The following is a 14,525-nucleotide window of genomic DNA, read 5'->3' on the forward strand; positions in this document are numbered from 1 at the left end:
TAAACCTGGCAGGGTTTAAACATTTAATTATAAAGGACTGGCTCTTAACTATACTTGCTAACAATTTTATGCAAAATAATTGCTCTCGATATTCCCTATACATTACAACATAAATTTATTCAAATTTTCATGCGATAAAGGCTCAAATTACAAGCTGTTCAGAACAAAAAGGAGCGAAACGCAACGATTGCTTTTTAAAATTAATATTTCGACATGAGTGCGGCAAATCATGATTGCGGACAAAAGTAACTTTTTACACTTTTACCTGGCGTAAAAAGGTACAAAATAAAGCTATTTACAGATAAAATTAAATAAAACAATGTTTTAAATTTAAAGAACCCAAAAACGCGTCAAAAATCACAGTATATACTATATACAACACTCAAAAAGTGACTTTCAAAATTAGAATTGAAAATTTACAAATTATTAGCTTCCGAACATCTCCGGAGAGTCTGGACTTTCTTTTACAGCCTCGCTCGCTGTCTCAGTAGTAACCACTTTCTCTTGTGCAGTAGTAGTTTCATCGGTGGTCTTTTTTGCTTGTAGAGATGCCAAATAATTGTCAGAGAACACCGGAGTGACAATTGGTTCTGACACTGACGTTTCCACTGTCATGGGTTCTGCAGTTCCCTTCACTGCTGTTTTTTCTGGTTCTGCCGTTACTACATTATCTTCTGGTGTGGTTGTTTCACTTTTTTCACTCTTGAGTTCACACTTTTTATCTGTTACATCGTCTGCAGCTTCAGCATTGGTAGTCTGTTCAGTTATGACTTCACTTTTATCATCAGTGTTTAATTCCTGTGCGATATTTTCTTCTGTTTTAACTTCACTATTTTTAGGTTTGTCCATTTCTTTAAAAGTATCATCTACAGGTTCTGGTTCATGACCTGCAGGTGTAACATCATCAACATGTTGTTCAACAACTGGGTGGCTTAAAACATTTGTTGTTTTAGTCTTTGGATCATCTGCATTAGTTTGATCATCATTTTTAGGCGCTTCCGTCTCAACTGGAGTATTTTCACTCATTTCTATATTATTGTTGGTTGATTCTTTTGTTGAATCTGTTGATTCTTTTGTTGAAATTGTTAACGCTGTTGATATTGTTGTTTCTGCTGTTGTTGTTGTTGTTATCGTTGTTTCAGATTTAGTTAGGTTTTCAACATCTTTTTCAACACTTTCATCCATCATTAATCGTTCATCATCAGAATCAACATTTTCAACAGGTTTGAACAGCTTTGTTTCAGAACTTTCAACATCACCAGAAATCAACTCGGAATTTACAGATTTTTGTTTATTTTCTTCTGTTGAGCTTGTTGTCTCGACAATCGCTTCTTTCTTCTGAACTTTGGAAAAAATATCATCAATCAGTTTGGAGGACACCACAGTAGATGCAGGATCTCCTATCGGTGATGAGGACTTTAATTTCATGGGAAGAGACATCACTTTACTGATGGAGGAAGACGTGATCAATGTTGGATTAATGTCCTCAGCAGAAGTGATGGGAATTTGATCGTCTTTTAAATCGTTTTTGGATTTTTTTAATAGTTCCTCTTCCGGAGAAAGAGGGGAAATGTCCTCGACTTTTTTGGATGTTGCTTCCTCAATATTCTCATCAATAACCATCTCGTTATCACTGTTATCATCTTCATCCTCATCTACCCTCATCGTGTCCTCTTCTTCCTGGACCTTGGGAGCCTCTGATTTTGGTTCTTCCTCTTCAGGAGCAGGTTCAACTTCTGCTGAAGGAGCAGCAGTTGAGGCCGTTTGAGCCGCACCCCCCCTCGCTTGTGAACATGTCCCCATGTGTTTGGGCCAATGCAACTGTTGGCAAGGGTAGTCACAGTAGCTTGTGTTCCAACAGCAATAAAAGATAGCTTCCTTTCTACAGTTAGCACACCACTGCTTCTTCTTTGTGTCTTCCACAGCGCTCTGCTTCTCCGCATCACATTTCTTCTTAATGTCATCCAACGCATGAATCTTCTCATTTTCCAAACTCTGCCGGATCTCAGCTACAGTCAAATCTAATATAATAAAATAAAAGGGGAATTTTATGAAACAAACATAGTTAATTAAAGAGCTATATAGTAAGCTAACGCTTGATAATGCTTTAACTAATCCACTGATCTACTGGTGTAGAGTTCTTTAGGTATCGAAAGCTATTATAAGCTATTAATTTTCACTGTACAACAAAATAATAATATATTTGTTAGCATATGTCACTAAAAAAAATAAAACCTTTAGCAAGAAAAAGAGGCGACCCCCCCCCCCCTCAAAAAATAGCGTACCTAATGTAAAAACAAAATTTTCTATTACCCAGTGTAAAAACAAAATTGTCAATTAAAAAAATACCATGATTATGTTGTAGCTCAGCAATCTCTTGTTGATGCATCCATTTTAATCTTTCAAGTTCAAGCCTTAGCTGAGTAACTTGCTGACCAACAGTTGCATCTCCTTGATGTTCTGTGTTCTTCTTTCCTTGGTTGCTCTCGAAGACATTCATCATGTCCTCATACATCTCGACGAGGACTTGTTGAACTCCTTGCATCACTCTGGGAGAAGAAGAGAAATGAAGAAATTTTGGGAAAATGAGATTTTTTGATTTTTTTAAAACAGTTTCAGAGCAGTTAAAATGTGAACTTAAAAAATTAAAAAAAATTTTTTTAGGATTTTTCAAAATATATTAGAAGCTAATTGAAGGTTCAAATAAAATGTTCATGTCACTTACTTATCATTATATTTCTGTATTTTCTGCATAGGTACATTTGCCCCAATACTTGTGGAATGGTTAGTATGGTTATCATGGTATGGTTGGTGGATTCGCTGGTTGCTGGAAGGTGGTGCGGAATCTACTGGTTTCGAAATTGACGATTCTGAAAAAAATGTATATTTTATATTGTACAATGTGTGAGGTCCCATGGTAAAACATGTTACGATAGGACGTGGCTAAATTTTTATGGGTGAGGTTCTATTGCGAAGCATGCCATGGGAGCAGAAATTTTGGTCACAGTGGGTCTATTCCCCTTATTAGAAAAATTTTGTTTTTTAATTTTATATCCCTTTTTTACAGATTTTTACACAAAGAGATGAGAATGGAATAATAATTGTATAATAGGCTAAATCTGGCCTAAATCCTAGGACCTCAGCCATACAGAATATAATAAAAATTGTATGTTTACCTTGTGTGTGTTTGGGAGCAGGTGCAGGTCTATGTTTAGGAATCGTAAACGAAGAAAGTTTTTTTGGAGCAACGTCCCCAAAAAATGATTTTTCAGATTCTCCAATTCTCTTTTCCTAAAAAAATTTCTTTAAAAATTAGGCCTAAAAATAATTTGATTCAAAAAAGCTTTTCTTTTCCTATAAAATACACAAATTATAATAAAATTCCAAAAAAAATTAAAACAAATGCAATAAAACAGCTTTTAGTAAATTAGGTTTATTTTGCATTGTATAAGAAAGAGAAAAAAATTAAACAAATACATAATCCCACAAACCCCTGGTTTTTTGGATGCGGACGGCTCATGTTTTCTGTTCATCATTTTTTGAGACAATATTTTCGCAGTCGATTTTAGCGTTGACTTGTCTGAAAAAAGCAGTCCAGTTATTATCGATTTATAGAATTTTACTAAAAATCTTAACCAGACCATAAATTCTATTCGAATAAAAAACTGGCGATGCCATTTGTGTGTTATATATCTTTTATCAAAAATTGAACTGAATTTTTGTCTGTTAAGTTTTATAACCCAGCTTTACACCTAAAACTTCCATTTGTATAAAAGACTGACGATGACATTTGTGCAAAATATATCTTTTTTATTAAATAATTGGACTTGAATGTTGCCTGTTGTGTTTTAGAACCCCAGTTTTACACCTAAAACAGCTTTCACCCTGCTGTTTAGCATCCATACAAGCAAGCAAACTATTTCACCAACCTTTTCCATCGTCCGCCCTTGGTTTAGCAGCATTAGACATTAAAATCTTTTTCTTTACAATAACCTGAAAATAAAAACATTTGCAATAAACAATAGAAAGAGTAGAAACTTTACACAAAAATGGACTTTTTTAAATAAAAGACTAAAGATAGCTGTCCACAGTATCCGGCGTGCGAATTCGCATTCGAAGTCGTATGCAAACCAGTGTCCAATTTCGCATGCGGCAGCGAAATCCAGACAAAAGGGACGAATTCCAGATACTGTGTACAGCCACCTTAATGATGCCGTTTTTGGTAAAATTAATATTTCATATTTTCATTGCACTTGATGCTGAATGTTATTTAGTTACAAGAATCGTCCAACTTCATGATTACTAGTTAAGTCAGATTCATAGAATTAACACAGATATGAGATGTATACTTTACACATAAAGACTTCAAATCTCCACCAACCTCAGTTTTCTTTGCACCCCCCGGAATGGAATCTTTTCGTATTTTCAAAGGATCAGATTTTTTGATTCGAACAGAATCTCCATCTCTGAAAAAGAATTTTTAAATCGGTTTAAATTCACACAAAACCCAAACTTTACATAAAAAACAAAACCAGAATAGTTGTACACATGTTGCTACCATTTTAATTTTTTTTTTAATTCGGTAGTTCATTAATAAGAGAACTACTGCCCAAAAGTCATATTCTTCCATTTAAATATGGGTGAAGTTCCTGAAAACCAGAATTTTTCCTGGAAGAAAATACTTTACTTGTCAGATTTCGATTTTGACGATTCTGGAAAAATCTTTTTCTTTTCTTTCGCAGGAATGATCTTTATTCCTCCTCCCGAATCCATCTTCCGGACTTTTATATTGGGAGAGGATGAAGGGCTATCTTCCGCAAGCTTCCTCTTCACGTTCCCTGATGAGGAAGATCGGATGGGAGTGCTGCTTGGATCGGAGGACCTTTTATCCACATCTTTATTCAGAAGGATGGACTTTGGTTTGGAAGAGACTTTTAATTCTTTTGCTCCGTCTTTTGATTTCTTTAATTTTATAATTCCTTTATCCGCTAATGTTACTGCCAGGGAGTCCTGTTGTTTTAATACAAAAAGTTAGAAACATTTTAATAAAAAATTCGCTTTAAAAATACAGATTATTTTAATTTTTTAAGTAAATATAGTGGTTACACTCAAAGTCATCCACACCAACTTAATAGTATAAAATCTATAACAAACTAAAAGCTTCAGAATATACTTGAAAATAGTACATAACACGAAAAAATAAAATCTTTAGTACATCTGCTTGCCTATGTTTAGGTTTCATTTTAGTATTATGTAAGATTTCCAAGTAAATCCATTTCTTGAGACACCAATAACATAATGAATTAATGATGAAATAAAATAAAATGAGTCTCATTTTAAACATTTATGTATATGTTTGTAACTTACTAACTTCTTACTTAACCTCACGTGGCCGGAAAACAGTCGCTGAAGTCGATAAAGTAAAGCTAAGTAACAGAACAAACTATTAACCTTTTTCTTTGTGCCATCTTCCTCTTCTGGGATGTCCATTACTAGTTCGGAGTCGGAGTCATCTTGTGCACCTGTGTAAACAAATATGCCTAATACGCTAAAATAGCTTGGGTAATTTTGAGTGTTTTTTTTCTGTATGGGTGAGGTCGTTAAGGATCTGGGATGTAGACCAGATTTGGCCCATTACCCTCCATTATGGGTGCTACTGCTAACTATTACCCTCAATTTTGTGTGTTAAGTGCTAACTATTAAATTTCACTTATGCTAGAGTTGGTTTTATAGATTAAGAAACGGTCCAAAATTTTTGGGATGTGATAATTTGTGTACAATTTTATAGTGTAAATACTAATGTCCTCGTTTTTATAAAATACTATTAATATTTAAACTCATACCTTTCACTTTGCCATGCCCCTCCTCACTTTTTGCCTCCTTGTTATCAGTTTGATCTGTACACAATATATATTCAAGAGTTAAAAATGATTTGCATTTTTTGTATTTTGATTTTCAAATAAGTTTATTTTGTAATAAATATATCACACAAAAACTTGTATGTTTATGCAAAATTTAAAACTTAATTTTTTTTTGAAAAAAATATCAAACTTTCAAATTTTTTTTTTATGAAAAAAATACAAGTTTTTAAAATAAATTTTACTGCTGAAACTAAATAAACCTGCACGACCTTTATTAATAGATGGTGTCGACTTGTTTGATGAAGCTTCATTGCTCTCTTCTTCAGATGTGGAATCTGAATCCTCTGAAGATGACTCATCATCAAAATCCTGGGTCATAAAACAAATTTTACCCACAGATAAATTTGCTACAAAACAGAACAATAAATTCAGCCTCCAATAGCATAAATTTATATAGTGTACCCCTGGATTTTTCAATTGAAACAGTAAATTATTCTAAAAAAAATATATATATATATTTTAGAACTATTGGAATTTTAAACCAGTTGAATATACAATGGTTAAAGTGCTATAAAACCAAACATTAAATTCTTTTAAAAAATGACAATAATTTAAATTTTGTTCCCCTGGATTTTTCAATCGTAACAGTAAATTATTCCAAAAATAATTTTAAAAAATAAAATATTTTTACAATTTTTTTTACGACCCCTGCAAATTTATTCACAGTTTTAAATATACAATAGTTCTCATTGTTAAGTTAACATTGTTTTGCCGGAGTTTTGAACAATTTGTTTTTGGAGTAACTAGACACCATGTTGAGCTATTTGTGTGCAATTGAGCATGGAATGACACACAAGTTTAAATCATTGGCCCTTTAATTAGAAACAAACACGTCCGCATGAGCAATTATGTGTTACGACCAGATAACACCAAGTAACCAACCCATACAAAACATACAAGACGAAGACACAACCATAAATATTAAACAATATTCAAAATCTCTAAACAAAATCGTTTTCAACCCTTTTACTAAGAAATACATCATAAAAAATGCAAAAATAAATTTAAAATCAACAAACAGTTAACTGTCATTAAGATGAAACAATACTTTATTATAAATAAAATGCTGTACTGACTTTACAGTAAAATAGAAGTTGTTAATGTATAAATGGCTATCTCGGTTTTAGAGGTATTACAAGATAACAAACACATCTATATAGAAAATATTACACAGAGCAAGTTAAGCAAATTTTCAGGTTTACATTTATTAATGTAACAAAATGTAATGTAATATTGGTTAGTAATCTGATGTTGTATCACATCCAACGGCAAGTAACCAGTCAAACGCGGCAACCAAAACTAAAGGTTAATATTTAATATTTACAGACAGTACTGGGCCTTATATTTATTATTTACACAGGCATTGTACAGATGTATGGTATGGTTTCTGGTAGACTGCGACAGCTATTTACATAGGTGTGCAGATATAGTATAGAGTGGGGTGGGGGAAGATGGGACACCATTTCATTCTATTTTCTGGTCCCATCTTATAGTAAACAAAAAACATTCAAAGAATTATAAAATCGTGTCTCAACGACTCCCATAGACCGATGGTAATTGTTTAAAACACGATCAGGATATTTAGATATTATGTGCTAAAGGTGTCCTATCTTCCCCCACCCTACTACATAACATTACCATTCACCAAACATACAATAGATTTCTAACACAGATTATAGATAAGTTTTGTATACCAATGTGTGACCACTATCTATGCCTCTCAAATGAAAACTAGTTAAAACTTATATTGATAAACAAACATGTGAAATGTGTAAGACGCTAAGAATAGTATGTAAGAAGTCTAAAACCATTTAAGTAATTTTATTAAACAGTATTGTTGTGTCATGAATGAATAAATGAATCTAACTTACTTTATCCTTGAGTGGCAGGAAATGACAGTCGTTATAACACTGATTTTAATACACTTCGCGCCTGCTTACAAGTTACCATGTATGTTAGTATGCAGGTGATTATTTTTGAAGGATTTTTTCTTTTTTTTTTGGACAACCCATTAGTGACCACTGGGTTGAAGCAATTGTTATTAAGTGTCCTGCCTAAGAACACATAAGCCCACAATGGTAGCAGCAAAAAAGCCTTGAACCCATTACCTCTGGGTTCCAGGCAGGCCCACTAACCAACTGTGCTACCAACCCGGTCATATATTTTAAAACTGAAACGTAGATTGTATAACATATGAACCCACACATATAGCAATACCATCACACACACATACAATGGAAAACACCAACAAAAACAGACTTACATCAGGTAGAGAATCAAGAATTGAAGCTTTGCACGATTCGATCGTCTTTTCCAGGAGAGGATTAGTCACTCTCTTCTTCGGAGCAAAACCTCCCTTCTGTGCTCCTCCTGGATGAGTGCCGCTAGTCGTCACTACTTTGGACTTCTTTTTAGGAAGATCTGATCCCGGAACACCCCCCTCTTTTAAAGAAAATTAACAGAATTTAAAAGAAAAAAAGAGAAAAATCTTTGAAAATAACAGATTTACATCAAGACTTCAAAAGATTTTTACAAAAGCTAAAGCGGTTTATAAATAATTTATTAAGATGCATGTGACTACTGTGGCATCTTTCTCTGTTATAAACTACAGACAACAACATTTGAATTTAAATTGTTAATCTTTCAAAACATAAAGAATTTATTCAACTAAAATATTTTATGTTTATATTACTTTAAAAAGTGTGTTACAAATTGTCGCAAAAATTAGGTAAAAACAGAAGCATCAAACTTCCACACATATTATTTCATCATATTGGTCTATTTTTACATAAAGACAACAATAACAAAAAAATAACGGCATATAGTTAAACCTACCAGCTCCTAGTTTAAGATTAAGAAGTTTTTCACCAAGAGCTGTTTTAACATTGGTTACCGAGGATTTAGATGATGCATCAGTTTCCTCTTGCTTTAAACTCTGTTAAAATATATTTATGCGTATAAGGATAAATTAAAACAGTTCTGATAAGAAGATAATTGTAACTTTATTTTTACACTATATCAAGTTAGAAGTGCAATTTAAAAAAAAGGAAAAATATTACTGTTTTAATTAAGGATATTCAAATTGTATTTTTGCACTGAAGTCTGGGATAAGTTAAAGGTCCATTGTCAGAACTCATATAGAATATGTTATATTAGGGGTTTGGTTTAGTGGTAGAAAATATTTTTAGATGGCAACCATTATAATAAAACCCAAAAAAATCTACAAATAAATCTACAAATAAGGGGAGTCCTAACCAACAATAAACTATGACAAATTTTGCAAAAATACGAAGCTTCTGAAAAATCATGAACAAATCAGTTTTATGTGGGTATATTATACTAATAAACGTTCCTGGGCGTAAAAGGTAAAAAAAAGAACCCATTATTTAAACCAACAATAAAATGAATATCACTTACCACGTTATCCTTAATCTTGCTGTCTCTGGAAACTTCCTTGTTATCAATGCTTCCTGAATCTGGAGATATTATAACAGGTTTACTTACTTAGGAGGAAATGCCAAACAAGTTTATATAATGCCTAACAGCCCCATGTGTAATTTTAAAAAGAATTTCTAGTTACATTTTTCGACTGCAGTGATATATCGGCGAAAAACAGTTTATGAAACTAAAAGATGCATGCTATTGCAGTGTAAAACTAAGATTCAACATTTTTACAACAGAACAAAACATCTAAACTTGATACTGCTACAAAACCAACCATGGACATTACCACAAATTTTCTAACATGGTTAACATTCGTGACATTATATGTTTTACCATCCCAGTTTTACATTTTAAAGCAGCTTTCACACTGCTTTTAGCTATCAACTGTCAATACAAACAAGCAGAGCCAAAATATAGTGCATTGGCAAATTAATCAATGAGGTTTCCCATGTTTTACCACTAAGAGTGCAACTGCAAGCAATGTCACTCCAACTTTAGTTAATACATTAAAACATGACGGTTGTAATTCAATCACCTTGACTTTGATCTGTTGTTCCTGACTTCCTGTACAAATCAACATGTGTGAGGGGAGTACGAAGCGGTGCATACTCGAATGAACCGGTTTTCTTTATCACATTATCAATGTAATGTTGAGCCTCAAGCATTGCACTGTCGAGGCCACCTAAATGGATTTAGAAACAAATTTGTCAAAATTATAGGCATATATGCTTTATACTGTACTGAGTACATGAATAAGTATAACAGAGCAAACATAAATAGGTTTTATAAGTGAAACAGGAAAGCAAAGAAATAGCTAACAAAATAAACCCCAGTGACCAAAACTATTAAAATGTATCATACAACAGAATCTTCTTAGATTCTCAACTTTTGGAGTTTTAAAAATAAACCATACCTTTAGCTCCAGGACCTCTGCCCTTTTTCTTATTTTTAACAGGGTGCGGCATTTCTTTTGACATAAGGTAACACCCTGACAATGGAATCCAAGCTCTGTCATGCTGGCCAAAAAATCGAGCGTCTACACTTCCCTTGTCTATTCTAAGAGCCTGGATAATATCAGATATATAAATTTTAAACCAAAATTTAAAATCTTGGATTAAAAACTAAATAGATCAAAAAAAGATTGTCTGTGGTTTATTACTAAATTACAAAAATCCAAATGATATATACTTTAATTTGAATTACTTTGCAGTAATTCAGAATTAAGGTGACAAAATATATGATGTTGGTCCTAATTTAAAATATGTCAATACAACAGTTACCAGGAGTCTCTGCCTTACTCACAAATTAAAAAATACACATTTTAATTAAAAGAACATTACATAAGTATGTTATATTTAATTAGAATTACAGAAAATAGTCTTACCTTAGCAGGCCAATGCGGAAAACCTTGCAGTTTAGCCCAAACAAGAACATGAGGGTCTTTACAAGGTTCGCAAAACCAGTTTTCTCGTTTGCGGCACGAATTCAGGTAACATTCTGGGCAAACCTCAATCTCAGACATCTAGATACAAAAAAAAGAAATCAAAGAAAATTGTAACAAAGTGGTGAAAGTTATATAATATGCATGTTAACATATTTAATGTCATACTAATTTGCGACGACCCCCCCTATATATATATAATCACAATATATGACCCTAAACTCCTAAATAAAGTTATTTCCACCTTCCACATACCTCATGCTGAGCTATCTTGACCATAGTTTTAGCAATATGTGTAAGCTTGGTGTGTGTTCCATTATAGATGATGCAATTATGGAGAATCCATTTCACATCAGCTAAAAATGCCTGAAATAAAACAAAAATTTAAACCAATAAAAAGATACTTTTTTCCATAATACTAAGTTTGCTATAAAATCACGAAGCTTGGTTTGATGTAGACAAGCTTCACTAATATTCGAAAGTTAAATAACCAGATAACAGATGATAAACCATAACAACTGTGTCATTTATTGTTGGTAATAGGCCTATACCATACTAAAATGTTCTAACTTTGGCCCATTTTGGAATGTATACATATTGGTAACATCAAATGTGGCATAATGTACGGTATAAATCTTGGACAAATTACAGAATAAAAAATTTAGTGAAGAACTTAGTAGGATAGGCTAGAAAATGTATTTAATTGTTTTATTTGTTACTTTATTTATGGTATATAAGGGCAGGGTAATTGCTAGTTTCCTGGCTTGTCACGCTGTCTAACCCGTTCAAAAGAGAGTGGCAGGTTGTGCAACCATTATACTGTTTTTGGGTGGGGTCTTACAGCAAGGCATACCAAGGGGCTTGGGATTTAGGCCAGTGGGTCAACTGCCCATTATACAACATTAACATATACCTCTGTACAGCCATACTGGTTTCTTCTAACACTTTTCTCCAGTGTGCTGATATCCATAGGGTGGAAAACATAATCCAAATAATCAGAGAATTTCTTGGTGTCAACTGGTTCAAGAAATGGCTCAGACTGTGAAGAGAAAAATTAAAAACAAACAGAAAAAGATACTAAAATAATTGTGATCGATATATAACAATTTCTCTTATATTTTCGCATTTATTTTGAATTAAAACATTCTATATGCTGAAGGAAGTGTTACTTAAAGGCAAAATAACTAAATTTATTAAAATATCAAATTTTAAATGCAGGGTAAATTTTTTAATAACAAAATGCATGAAAATCATTATTAAACAAAAATGCCACTTACACCAGCAATTTTCATTCGTTGCAGGGCATAACGGAGATGTATACCAAGTTGCTGAATGCTCAGTTGAGACATGGATTTAGATTGAGAGTCCTTGCACTCAGCTTCTGTTATTTTTTCACATTCCGGGCAAAACCAATCTCCTTCAGGCTCCTAGCAACATAATGTATATATTTATAGTTTTGAATATATAAAGTACCAATGCCATGCAGTTTAATGATCTCTTCGAATACAATAATGTAGAACAGAATAATTAAAACGGAGAAGAGAAAAATTAGCAGCAAAACAACAGTCGTTAAAATCATTTTATGGGTAAAAACTGTTTGGGTAAAATAGTCAAATAAAAGCGTGTCCGTTATATATTAAACTTTATAAAATAAATAAGATAATGCTTTTGGGAATTTATAAAACTAAGATTACATAAAAAGTGAATTTGCTGTAATAAACACATTTATCTATTTAGATGCGTGGGCTCAATTCCAATTAGAATACTAATGTTGTTTTATCAAATATCTGAGATTTATTGTTTGTTTTGTGTAATGGCCACACCTTTGTTTTAACCTTTAGTACGTTATAACAACTGCTGTTCTAACGTTTTTTTAAATCTTTTCGTTTGTTGAACAATACTGCATGCTTTGTCACATAACCATACAAATAAATACAAAAAGTTGTATTATGTAATTTCTTACTAATATTGACTTACAGATTGCATACGAAGACACTTTGCATGGAACACCCGTGGACACAACTCACAACACAAGACTTCACCTTCTTTATGGCAAACCCAGCAGTAAAAGTCATTCCGGCTGTCTTGCTGCAAAACAAATAAAAGAAATCTTAGATTATTAGTGTAAAAAGAAATTAATAAAAATAAATAGTCTTGCTGCAAAGAAAATAAAATGTTAGTTTATAAATTTGAATTTACTAAAAACAAATGGAACAAAATATTAGAATATTGGTAATGGTAAGAGAAACTACTGAAAAGAAATACACAGTAACAGTCTTGCTACTGTACTGTTAATGTTAAGAAAACTTTTGAAATAAAATATATATAAAGAAAATGCTTACTGCAAAACATGGGGAAATTTAGTTTAGACTGTGGTAAATGAAAAAACAAAACTGTCTTACTTGTCCAATTTCTTTAGCAGGGGGAGGCGGTCTCTTCTTCTTTGATTTATGTGTTTGACTGGTGGGACTTGTTGAAGAGCGTGGTGAAGGAGTTTTGGAGGATTTCGAAGACAATGATGATGTCCTGGAATGAGAGGCTGAAGGTAGAGAAGCGGGAGAGATCTGAAAATCCATCTCTGTCTTCACTTTTATCATCGAATCAGAAGTGTCCATGTCGAATGCTTCATCATCCACAGTTTCATCCATGTTCGGATCGTTCCCCGCTTCCTGCATCATCGGATGTTGCTCCTCTGTGTGCTCAGTCTTCACAACAGTTGCTATGTTCTCTGGGAGCTTAAGTTGCACTGTAGGTGTCGTAACAACAGGGCAGATGGGGTTGTTGTTTACAGCAGTTTCACTTGTAGTTGGTGTAATGTTATCAACCACAGTGGTTTGTTGGGGCAATGTGTTCTCTTTTGTGGTTTGTAAAATGTCACTTGGTGTATTGGTTAATACAGCATCCTTATCAGGAATTGTGGACACGCCTTCTATAGTAGTTACTACTGGAGCTTCATTTTGAACGAGGGGAATATGAAAAGAGACAGGTGTGTTAACATCAGTTGTTGGTAGAGGCAGGAACGATGCCATGCTGTTTAACGGCAAACTATCATTACTTTGGGTTGGTAATGATGTTATGGGTGGAAGTGTCTGCTGTGGTGTATTGTCAGATGATGTATCCATGGGCAAACTAGGCGTTTGGTTGGAATGGTCAGTTTCCATTATGTACTAAGATAAACAATATATCTGTAACATAGATAAGGTTTCCAGTTATTTTAATTATGAAAATACAAACTATGAGTGTTGGTGTGACATGGTATATTGACGGTGGTGACCGGCGACAATTTTAAACTCTTTTCTATATCTTCCTGGTACCCACAGTGTCATTTGTTTAAAAAAATAAGGGATTTGGTTTAAAAATGCCCAAAAGGTATGGCTTATAAACATTTTAGGTGCGTATTGGAGAGATGTAAGGACCAAATTACAATTTTTTTACTGGTATCCAGCGGCAGGAATACCAAGTAATTCTCCACTCTGTTTAACAGTGTGACATGCTAACATGGTAACATTGAAAAAATAATAAAAAGACATGGGTGTAACACTCTTATCAAAGTAAAAAAGGGCCAAACGTTTGTTCGTTTATTGATGAAATATGTATAGATGTATGTTTATGTAATCATGTGTATTTATACCGCATATATTACTACGTTTATGTAATGTTAGTGCTGCATTTTGTGTTGCATGAAAAACAAGCTGTTTGCATTCTTTTTGCAAAATGTG

The 14,525-nt window shown here is 33.1% G+C and overlaps 1 protein-coding gene across 1 annotated transcript; it reads right to left on the reverse strand.

Annotated features, from left to right (window-relative positions):
* Nucleotides 1-91: 91 nt before the first annotated feature.
* LOC149732374 (MYND-type zinc finger-containing chromatin reader ZMYND8-like) lies at nt 92-14,027 on the reverse strand. The gene is made up of 22 exons (XM_089883700.1): nt 13,209-14,027; nt 12,784-12,894; nt 12,084-12,233; nt 11,720-11,845; nt 11,062-11,172; nt 10,750-10,887; nt 10,279-10,429; nt 9,901-10,047; nt 9,339-9,397; nt 8,757-8,856; nt 8,185-8,363; nt 6,131-6,230; nt 5,844-5,897; nt 5,452-5,522; nt 4,688-5,010; nt 4,382-4,466; nt 3,930-3,993; nt 3,492-3,580; nt 3,177-3,291; nt 2,726-2,870; nt 2,350-2,549; nt 92-2,021 (listed from the first exon to the last, which is right to left on the reverse strand). The coding sequence occupies exons 1-22, from the start codon at nt 13,965-13,967 to the stop codon at nt 427-429; spliced, it is 4,872 nt and encodes a 1,623-aa protein (XP_089739826.1). The 5' UTR covers nt 13,968-14,027; the 3' UTR covers nt 92-426.
* Nucleotides 14,028-14,525: the final 498 nt, after the last annotated feature.

The sequence above is a fragment of the Ciona robusta genome, chromosome 8 (genome assembly GCF_009617815.1).
Source record: "Ciona robusta chromosome 8, ASM961781v2".
Classification (NCBI taxonomy): domain Eukaryota; kingdom Metazoa; phylum Chordata; class Ascidiacea; order Phlebobranchia; family Cionidae; genus Ciona; species Ciona robusta.

Coding starts and splice junctions, on each gene's coding strand:
- LOC149732374 (XM_089883700.1), bottom strand. CDS start 13,967: ATGGAAACTGACCATTCCAACCAAACGCCTAGTTTGCCCATGGATACA. Junction 10,888..11,061: donor TCAAGATAGCTCAGCATGAG/GTATGTGGAAGG, acceptor TTTTGTATCTAG/ATGTCTGAGATTGAGGTTTG. Junction 4,467..4,687: donor TCAAAATCGAAATCTGACAA/GTAAAGTATTTT, acceptor ATTCTTTTTCAG/AGATGGAGATTCTGTTCGAA.